Here is an 11,945-nt window from a genome sequence, read left to right as displayed (position 1 = left end):
ATATTATTAGAAAATAAAAGTTTTGAGAGCCCTTTGGCATTTTTTGAACTCAACACTACTAAATAAATACACATTTATCTGACTAAACTAAATATTTTAGAAAATGCTATCTTCATATTTTGCAAATATGTAGTTTTATTATTTTGGCTTCACATAAGTAGTTTTTGCTTTATTATTTTGTTCTTAAAAATACTTCTGTATTCAGAAATATCGTAGCCTACCAAAATACGACAAATATCGGAACAAACCAACCAAACTACCAAAAGTCAATTTGTTAACTTCAAACTACCAAGTTTGGTCCAATTGGACCAAAGCGGCAACGCTGGTTGTTAGCCAACATTCAACAAAGCAGGTTTATGCCGCATGTTTGTTCTTTTTTAACTTTTTTTTTATTTATTTCTCAGTACAAGAGCGTAAAAAAATACAAATATTTCAGTACACTGAAAAGCAGCGATCACATGAATGATGAAATTATACAAAATAACAAATGAATTTTTAATTGAGGTTTATTTTAACATTACATGTTATTTCTCTCTGTGTAGTGCAGCGAAATGCAAACTCACACCACTACAGTTTTTAGATATTGTAGTTGTATGAGTTGAGAATTATTCTCTGGCAAAAACAAATAGCTGAAATAATGAAATAAACAAACATAAAAGCGTAACACAACCTGCTTCTATCAATGCTCATGCGAGACTGACTGTTTTTATACAATGTGTGTGCTTGCGTACATGTGAAAACAAAAACAAGAGAGCTCATTTGAGAGTTCACTGCAGCTCGCTGGTGTAGTGTCACCCAAAGTAAATTAATAAAGTAGCGACAGTACTACAACAAATACAACATTTACAAAAACCACAAGCAATTTTGTTTTTGGTTTAAGGTCTGAGCTGTCAAAGTTGCCTGTTGTTGTTTTTGCTTTTGGGCTTGTTGTATTTTTCGCCACAACAACCACAAGTGAATTGACAGTTCAGACCAAAGTAAAAAAAATAGTCAGCTGTTCTACTGAGTCTACTTTATTAATTTACTTTGGTGTCACCTATACACATGGACATAGTAAATCCTCTCTGCAATAGTCGGCAATGCTGTGCTGCACAGTGGTATGAGAAAAAAAGAGGAAAATAAATAACTTTTAAACCCTTAGTCCGATTTGAATGAAATTTCACATGCGCAAAGGGGAAGTGTTGTCAAGTTTAAGTTTTGAATCTGGACGTCATGAGCCTACCTGGAGCTGGGCCAGTCAATTACACCAATAACTATCAATTATCTCTTATAGCTTAGGAGATATTCGCATTTGAAAATTAAATTTTCAACATTTTTATCCACCCTACTCAAGTTTTTTGATGAACGTGGTTCCAAATAATTCCCAATTTTCCCATTTTTCTTTTATAGTATTAGCAACAGATGTATATATCAAATAAAGGAAGAATTGTTTAAAGCTACATGCATTTGAATTTAAAAAAATTAAAAAAGGCGATTTTTCGCTAATTTTTGGGAAAAAAGTACTTTTATTCTTTTTAAGTTATCTAAAAAATTTCTTAATTGTCAAAAGTTATATACATTTTTGAAGAGTTGAAAAAATCCTATATCCATTGATATATAACATGTCTACCTTATGTTTTTTTACATGGCAAATTACTTCTTTTTATACCCTTCAGCTTCGTGAGAAGGGTATATATAAGTTTGTCATTCCGTTTGTAATTTCTACATTTTTCATTTCCGACCCTATAAAGTATATATATTCTGGATCCTTATAGATAGCGGAGTCGATTAAGCCATGTCCGTCTGTCTGTCTGTCTGTCCGTCTGTCTGTCTGTCTGTCTGTTGAAATCAATTTTCTGAAGGCCCCAGATATCTCCGGGATCCAAATCTTCAACAATTCTGTCAGACATACTTTCGAGAATTTTGCTATTTAAAATCAGCAAAATCCGTCCATAAATAACGGAGATATGAGCAAAAATCCGAGACAACCTCTGAAAATTTCATCAAAAAACACAATGTATTGCATGCTTTGACAAAAAAACAAGAAAACGTATGTTTGGATGTGCAAGCTTTGCGTATTTTGTTTTTCTTTTGTGTTTTGTTTCTTTTGGCGTTGTTGTTGTTTTTTATACAATTAAACGTATGTTTGGATGTGTGTTGGTTTCATTGCCTTGCGTATTTTGTTTTTGTTTTTTCTTTTGGGTTTTGTTTCGTTTGGCGTTGTTGTTGTTTTTTGTGTTCTTGATAAATTTAGGATGCTGTACGCTGAAAGTGGGCAATGTACATACATAGTAGGTATGTATTACATACCTATATACTAATTATAAAAAATAATAATGCATCCACAACAAAGGTGAAGGGTATATAAGATTCGGCATAGCCGAATATAGCACTCTTACTTGTTTTTCATTTATTTATTGTATCTTCATTATTTAATGAACTAACAATAAGTGGTTCAAATCTTATCTATGTAAATAAAAATCATTATATGTATATAGATTATTAAATATATCTGCAAAACACATCCGTCTGTGATCAATAAAATTTTAGTATGTGATCAAATAAATTGTGATCACTCATATTTCGGACCAAAAATCGATTTTTTATATAAAAACTTGAAATATCTAAATTCGCTAATAACTTGGCCAATAAGCGTTGAATCAAGAAAAGGAGCTCGATCTGTGATCACTCATATTTCTGACCAAAAATCGATTTTTTATATAAAAACTCGAAATATCTAAATTCGCTAATAACTTGGCCAATAAGCATTGGCCAAGTTATTATATGGTCAAGCCCGACCATATAATACCCTACAATAAGTAAAAGAGTAAAAAAATGTTTCTTTTAAAATTTCAATAATTTTTATTTTTGAGTGATTTTCGGAAGTGGGCCTTATATGGGGGCTATGGCCAATTATGGACCGATCACCATGAAATTAGGTCGTGTGATTTGTGTCTATATGAAAGTTTACTATGTTGAATTTTGTGAGTATACCAACATTTTTAAGCGATTTATGCACGTTAAAGTGATTTTCGGAAGCGGGTCTAGGAAGGTTTTGGGCGTTTTTATATTCTTCAATCATTATGTTATCGCCGTGGTATTTTCGACATTCCAGTTTAACGGCAATGACCTCTTCAGTTAATTTTATTAAATACCGCTTATTGTCTTCTTTTAGCTCCTTGACTTCTTTTCTTAATTCCACAACTTCAGTTTTTAATGATGTAATTTCGTTGCGTAATTCAATTATTACGCTTAAAATACTATCAGATTGTGGGACGTACACATTTTGCACTGAAAATAAACTTTTCTGCATAAAGATGAAAAATATAATTAACCAATCTTTTACTTACATGTTGTTACATTTTTTGATGGTGTATATTGAAAATCGTCTGAGACAAAAATATTACTTTGAGACATGGCTGATGAGTGGAGTAAAAGAGTAGCTGTTGTTTGAAGAATTACGCAAACATATAACTTTTTTATCAATAGCATTAATGGAGAATGTAATTGTTTTATCTCAAGCAATGTCAGCAGACCAGTAAATGTTAAAAAATGTTGAGTCGATTGGATACAAAAAAAGAGCAGTGAGGTTTGTTATTTCTTTGCCAACAAAAACGAAAACATTTTCTTTTTTATTTATTTCTGTAACTTTAACAATATTATTCTGAATTAGGCAAAAGTTGTCAGGTTCTCGCAAAGAAAAAAAGAAACCGTTAACATAAACTTTTAAAATTTTGCCATTTTTAATTTTTCCCACAAATGTTTAATTTTGTTCTTTCTCCTTTTCTAGATGAAAACTGGCTTCTACCTGTCTTTTGTAAATTTGAGCGGCAACGCTTTGCCCCTTTCTTACTTTCCGTTTTATTGTTTGTAAATAGTTCTCAAACTTGAAAGCGCTAATGTCTTCTAAAGAGCCATGAAGCTTAGCATCTTCATGAATATGCAACAAGGCGTGGAAATTGTATGTTAGAAAAGAGGATTCGTAGAATGATGGAATATCGTTTACGAATGATTTTAATAGTTTTTCCGCAAAATCATTGTTTTTTCTGCAATCATTGTAATCTAAAAGAATTCTTAAAGCCAAGGACAATTTCAAGAAGTTGTTATATCTTTCTGAGCTTAAAACATTTTGTAATAAAAAAGGACCCGTGTAAAGCAGAAATTGTCTTAGTTCTGTTGCCTTCCATCTTTCAAGATATTTTAAGCTTCGAGGCTTTCTCTGAAACTCCTTTATTATATTATGTGTGTTAAAACTCAGCTCATTTGAAATTGTATTACATTTCCACGAAACTAAAGAATACTGTTCTCCTTTTATTTTTACCCAAGCATTTAATAATGTTCGCATTACGCCTAAACATACAGCGTGCATATAATCTAGAGAGCACTGTGAAATAATGTCTATGTTTAGTTTTTCTAATGGTGAAATAGACTGTTTTAAATGATGTTCGGGTTGAAAACGATTTCTGAAGGTGTCGTTGGTTGTTATCGTACACTCGCTTTCGGTCGAGAAAATAAGACGATGTTTAACGATTTGTCCTTTTTGAGTACAGCGAGAACAACAAAAGTAGCCACTATGCCCCTTAGTTCCTAAAACAAAGGACTTTGCTGGAGCATCCATAACAAAACATCGTACTTTAATATTAAAAAACTTATCAGCAAAAACCAATCCTTCTTGCATCAGAACATTAAGTTCTGTTATAAATTCTTGTAAAAAATCATTTGCGCAATTAGGTTTTGACATTCCCTCATATACACCAATAAGAAAAACATATTTCGATTCTGCAACACTTGCTAAAATCGGCCAAGCTTGTTTAGTGCTGTTTTTGAATTGCGGCAGGCCATCAATGTCAAAATCTAAAGTAATATCAAATAATTTCCAATCACTTCTTACCAAGAAATCGGTTAATCCATTTTTTAATCCATAGTGAATGTATGTGCCTTCACCAACCATTCTCTCAACAACAGAACTAGGCGTTTTTAAAAGAGTTCTAGCGTCTTTTGGAACTTTAATATTGCATTTAAGTATTAAAAGTAAAAGTGCATTAATTGCAACAAAGCTAACTTGAAATTGAATAGCCCATTTAGCCAGTTCTTCACACAAATTAAACTAATTTTCTTCACTTTTATCACTGGAATCACTAAAAGTGTCACTATAAAAATTATTAATATTTTGACTTGATTCTTCATATTCCGGAATGGTTTCTTCTATTTGATTCTGTATGCTTTTTTCAGATTTATATTTTTTATTTTTTGGAGAAATTAAATTTTCGGCTTCTTTTTTAGCCCATCTTTTTATTTGTCTAGCTGACATTGCCTTTTTTTATTTAAATTTAATAACAATAACTTACTTTTTTGTAATATATGTTTTAAATTTAATTACACTTTTTATTATTTAAGTTATTCACTTTTCAAATATCTTTCACAATTTATTTAACAATGTTAACCAGGGACCGTAACAATTATGACATTTATAATAAAAATCACAACATAATTGTTATTTTCTGATTTTTATTTTTTTTTGTCAGGGATATTTGTCAGACTTTGATTTTTATTTTTTTTGTCAGAAATAATTGTTATTTTTTGATTTTAATTTTTTTGTCAGATATATTTGTCAGACTTTGATTTTTATTTTTATACCCTTCACCACGAGTGGCAAGGGTATATATAAGTTTGTCATTCCGTTTATAATTTCTACATTTTTCATTTGCGACCCCACAAAGTATATATATTCTGGATCGTTATAGATAGCGAAGTCGATATCGCCATGTCCGTCTATTGAAATCAACTGTATGTTGAAATCAACTTTCCGTAGCCCCCAAATAACTTACAAACATGATTGATACGTCAATATATCGGGAATTCTTCCGGCTCGGTTGCCATTTAAAATCGAGAAAATCGGCCCACAAATGGCTGAGATCAAAAATAGGCCAAAAATCGAGGTTGTCCCGTTATCTCAGCCATTTGTGGGCCGATTTTAAATGACAAACGAGCCGGAAAAATTCCCGATATATTGATGTATCAATCATGTTTGTAAGTTATTTGGGGGCTACGGAAAGTTGATTTCAACATACAGCCGAATAGACGGACAGACGGATATGGCGATATCGACTTCGCTATCTATAACGATCCAGAATATATATACTTTGTGGGGTCGCAAATGAAAAATGTAGAAATTACAAACGGAATGACAAACTTATACCCATGCCACTCACAGTGAAGGGTATAAAAATAAAAATCAAAGTCTGACAAATATATCTGACAAAAAAAATAAAAATAAAAAAATAAAAATTATTTCTGACAAAAAAAATAAAAATCAAAGTCTGACAAATATTCCTGACAAAAAAAATAAAACTCAAAGTTTGACAAATATTCCTGACAAAAAAAATAAAACTCAAAGTCCGACAAATATTCCTGACAAAAAAAAATAAAAATCAAAAATAACAATTATTTCTGACAAAAAAAATAAAAATCAGAAAATAACAATTATTTCTGACAAAAAAAATAAAAATCAAGAATTTAAAAAGCATGTTATTTTATGAAATTATAGTTGAAAACAATCAAAATGGTATGCTTGACTTGACTCTCCGATATTATCCTGTGATGGCTTTTTTCCTTAGAAATTTCAAGAATAATTATTATTTTCGGTCCCTGATGTTAACACCTCGATGTAACTTTTATAACTAGACAAAAATTTAACTTTTTGACATTTCCTTCACAATACGCAAAAATGATCCCGTTATATTTTATAAAAAACCATCATACCAAGCAGTGTTTGATCATCTATCTGCGCAAAATATGATCGTACAACACAAAAAAATAATCACATTTCAAACACCTGCATTATCTGCTTGCGAGCAAGCAGTTTTCAATCTTCTACATGCTCAAATTATTCTCATAAATAACGGTTAAAATACTTACATTTTAAACGCTTAGATGATCCATTTGCGATTGCTAAACAATTTGTTTTTGTATTTTAAAACAAACACTTTTTAATCATAACCGCGATTCATTATTGAGTCATTTTTTAGCTGTGTAAGTGATTAATAAGTTTTTGATCACCAAAAGTACTCGAAAAACACTTGGTTTGGTGATTTTTGAAAAAACAATCTTCCAAATGCTAGCTACTAGTAGCCAACTTTGATACATATGTATGTTAATTTAATTATTGTGATTTTTTTATTGTTATTTTCCTTCTTTCATCTATTTCTAATTCAGGTTACTTCCCTTTGGGCTCAGAGCACTGCCTGACGTGGATTTGTTTAGATGTGCTGTTTTGTACTGCCAGTATAATGCATTTATGTACAATTTCTGTTGATCGTTATTTATCTTTACGTTATCCGATGCGCTTTGGACGTAACAAGACACGGAGGCGTGTTACTTTAAAAATTGTTTTCGTATGGTTACTATCGATTGCCATGAGTTTACCATTAAGTTTAATGTATTCAAAGGTAAATATATACATATGTAGATATTTTTTTAACTTCCCAGAAAACACTTTACATGTAGGGTTTGGGGTCCGGGTATTCCCGACGGGGAAATACCGGGAATTCCCGGGAAATTTAAAATTAATTAAAAATACTTTATAAATTTAAGTATAACATCTCTGTTTAACTGTTAAAATATTAGTGGAGGTTTTAAACCCCCATTAAGGATAAAGTAGAAGCATTAAGCCGAAATTAAACCATTTTGCTGATATGTGATGCTATGTATAATGAAAACTTTATGAACAGCTGTTATCCAAAAATTCTACGATTTCTCAAAAAATGGTTCATGCAATAAAATTTAAAATTAATAAGCAATATAACAGCAGACTTATGTAAATTACCTAAAAACTTCACAACATAATAAGCTAAATTATAATATAACTAAAGCTACATACATACACACGGTTGTCAGATTGTCAGGAATATGCTCAGGAAATGGTTAACACAACCATGAGATCTTATGTTGAAACATATGTGTGTTAACCATTTATTGAACATTTTCTGACAATATTGTAAGAATATGACAACCGTGTATACGTAGTAGGGTATTAATTAATCGAATAATTTCTTACGAATATTTATTCGAACAATTTAAAAATTGCCATTTTCGAATAGCGAATAATTCGAAAATGTTCACATATACTAAAAATTATTAAATTGCTTAAAATTTTTCATAATTCCAAATTTATATAAGTAATAATGACTCACAAAAGTTGTATTGTTTCTGTTTAGCTCAGAAAGTGGTGGTTGGAATGCTGGAGAGAAAATCACCTTGATCCGTAAATAAAATAAATGTAGGTATTTATTTTATTTACTCGAAATAAGACCCCAATAGGAATAGATAAACAAAAGGAATTAGGGTTTTTTTTGAACAAATTCAATATTTTTTATTGATGAAGAAATTGTTACCTCATTTCACAGCTGGTGATAGAACAAGAAGAAAATTAAATTTTTTAGAAGAAAAACCGGATACAGTCTTATGACATTTAGGCCAACTTGACATTTGGTTTTAGGTGTTATAAAACATTTAGAAAGATATAAATAGCTATGTTCATAACTATCTATCTACTTTCTACTCAGCTTTGGTATATAATATAAGGAAAGAATAAGTATATTGTACCTATAGGGTTAATAATTGAAATGTTATATGTTGGCGTAAATAGTTTCTGAAATTCGACAAATAACTGAAAACAAAGGGACTTTCGATCACTGTATATGAGTGTTCCGATAGCTCCTTCTATAAATATATAAATATTAATGCAAGAAGTTACAATTCTAAAAACAAATCTTTAAAAATGTTTAACTTAGGACTTGAACCAATGAAAATAAAAGGTACGGAATAAAATATTTCTTATTTAGCTGGCTAAATATTAGAAGAATCGCAATTAATAAACAAAATATTAACTTAGATTAAAGTCGAGTTGAATGTGACGGAGAATGTGATTTTGAAACGGTTGAAGATCTTTGTCTAACATGGTAATAAACTTTTTGCGTATTTGTAAATGCGTCAATCATGCACTGCCTGACTTCAAATTAGCCACGTTCACTGACAATGATATGAAACTTTGGAAAGATTCCCTTCATTGTGTAATTCCACAAGACCACTTTATTAAGCAAAGATTCGGCAACGTTGATAGAGCTTGATGTATAATACAATTTGTTAAAAATAATTTAGAAATAGTGAATATGTAATTAATTTACTATAGAATTAGTTACTCAATTTCAATTAATGAACGAAATAAAAAAGTTCTTAATAGATTTATATTGTTGAAATATAACTTGTTTTTAAATGAACATAGCAATCGTTTTTAAATATGTTTCTATATGAAAATTTTGTAAAAATTTTTGTTCATTCCGAATCAAAAAATTACCTAATAAATAACTCAATTTCCTTTTATTAAATACTTAAAATACCTGAAGTTAATAGGTTATGGGCCCAAAAATAAGGAATTGGTAAACGGTATTCCGCAATTAAATGGTTGTGGGTATGATAACTGGCAATTCAGGGTCAAGATTCATTTGGATTCTATGAATATTTTGGACGTTCTAACCGATGATCCACCATTAGAAGCAGCTGCAAGAGCCGAATTTTTTAAACGGGATAAGAAGGCTAAATATCGTTAATTACACAAATTTTTTTGTCGTTGCCTGAAAAATATGATCCATTAGTGACGGCGTTACAAAACATAGATGACAACAAACTTACATTTGGCTTTATAAAGGAAAGATTAATAGCTGAAGAAATTAAACTAAATGATCGTGTTGATGTTGAAGTTGAGGAAAAGACAGCATTCTCAAGTAAAAAACATTTTAAGAAAAAGTTTAATGGTAAGTGTTACAAATGTAATAAGTTCGGTCACCAAGCTAAAGACTGCAAGACTCGAGAAGCTCGTGCTGCCGATAAAAAATTTTGTTTTATGGCTGGCAATAGTTCCAATAAAAATTATGGAGGCTCAAAAGTTAGATTTATATTAGATTCTGGTGCTAGTGATCATCTTGCTAACGAAAGTTGGTACATTACTGAACTCAAGAAACTTGTTGTTCCTATTGAAATCAACATTGCAAAGGACAATATATCAGTATCAGCTACAGCAAGTGGTCAAATACATTGTAAAACGGATTCTGATTATGATATTGAAATTAAAGATGTACTATATGCACCAGATCTAAGAGATAATCTTATGTCAGTACGAAAATTAACAAAAGCTTGTGCTGAGGTAAAGTTCGTTGACAATCGAGCATTAATTATGAAAGATAAGGAACTGATTGGTACAGCATATTTGAATGGCAATTTATGTGAAATTGAAATCATGATTGAAAAGCCTATAGCTAATATGTGCAATAAGGATGATGCAGTTGTATGGCATCGTCGACTTGGTCATATAGGTCAACAAGGATTAGATTCATTAGTCAAAAGTAACATGATTCCAAAACTTAATAAGAAATTAACATCGAATGTTTTTTGTGACGTTTGCGTTGAAGCAAAACATTCTCGTGAACCTTTTGATGGTACTCGTAATAAAGCAACAAGAATATTGGAACGTATTCATACGGATGTATGTGGACCGATAGATCCTGTTGCTGTGGATGGGTCTCGTTACATTGTGTCATTTATTGATGACTTCAGTCACTTTGCTGTCATTTATCTTCTAGAAAAGAAATCTCAAGTTTTTAAATCGAAGAATATGAGGCCATGGCAACAGCAATGTTTGGTTCAAAAAGTTCAAAAATCACTTCAGATCAGGGTCGTGAATATCTTTCAAAAGAACAGCAAGAGTGGTATAAGGAAAAAGGTATACAAATTGAGACCACAATTTCTTATAGTCCTCAGCAAAATGGTGTCGCTGAGCGATTCAACCGTACATTGATGGAAAAGGTAAGAGCAATGCTTTTTAAATCGCATCTACCGAAAAATATGTGGAATGAAGGCGCACTAGATGCAACATACACAATAAATAGATGCCCAACAAGTTCGCTACAAAGCTTTCAAACACCTGCTGAGATATGGTTTGGAAAGAAGCCTGATATATCAAAATTACTTTGGATGTAAGGCGTATGCATGGATTCCAAGTCAATGCAGAAAGAAACTTGATCGTAGAAGTCATAAAGCAGTTATGATTGGTTACACTCATAATGGATACCGACTATGGGATGTGAAAAATAGAAGAGTTTTTACCTCACGCGATATTAAATTTGATGAATCATGTTTTCCGTTTAAAGATATTATAAAAGAACAAAACGAATGTGTTGTCGTAAGCCATCAGCAAGAGGGGAGTAGTGATTATGAAAATGGTGCTGCGGCTCAGTCAAGTACTGAAGTTGAATCAAATGCTGAAAATGGTACTTTTGCTGAATCTAATAGACGAAGTTGTGATGATGAACAAAATAGCCATGAAGTTAGATTAGATGAAGTTGATTCCAGCATTTTAACTGATGATGATGATGTTGTGGAAATTCAAGATTCCGTTTCTACTGAAGCATCCACTGCGCTCCCATCGCAAGAAGAAAACAGTATTGAACCCGTTAGGCGTAGCGGTCGGGAGCGCAAATTTCCAAGTAAGTTATTTGATTATATAACTGGTTTATAAGCGGATTCTGCTGTTAATGTTTTTAAGGCTGTTCCGGAAAACTATACCGAAATATTTGGAAGACCTGATACTGAAGAGTGGAAGGCTGCTATATCTGATGAACTAAAGTCTGTGGATAATAATAATGTTTGGTCAGTAATTAAACAACCTAAGATGGCTAAACTTTTAAAATCAAAATGCGTTTTTCGTATAAAAGAGGATCCGAATGGAAAACCATCACGATACAAAGCTCGTCTTGTAGCGAAAGGTTTTCTGCAAAAGTATGGAGTCGACTACAACGAGACATATGCCCCAGTAGCGAAGTTGACTACAATACGTGTTGTACTTGCTGTTGGAATGCACAAAGGTTATCATTTCCATCAATTAGATGTCAAAACGGCTTTCTTACATGGAA

At 31.5% G+C, this 11,945-nt stretch overlaps 1 protein-coding gene across 1 annotated transcript in view; it reads left to right on the top strand.

The window, feature by feature from the left end:
* The window catches only part of 5-HT2B (5-hydroxytryptamine receptor 2B), a 116,634-nt gene that overhangs the window by 6,671 nt on the left and 98,018 nt on the right, over positions 1-11,945 (top strand). Inside the window, exon 2 of the mRNA XM_065498402.1 lies at positions 7,195-7,427. Coding sequence (XP_065354474.1) covers positions 7,195-7,427 — 233 coding nt within the window. The remainder of the gene's footprint in view (positions 1-7,194; positions 7,428-11,945) is intronic.

Source organism: Calliphora vicina, chromosome 1 (genome assembly GCF_958450345.1).
Source record: "Calliphora vicina chromosome 1, idCalVici1.1, whole genome shotgun sequence".
Taxonomy (NCBI): Eukaryota; Metazoa; Arthropoda; class Insecta; order Diptera; family Calliphoridae; genus Calliphora; species Calliphora vicina.
Note: the sequence above shows the minus strand (reverse complement) of the source record. Positions and strands in the feature narration are given on the sequence as shown.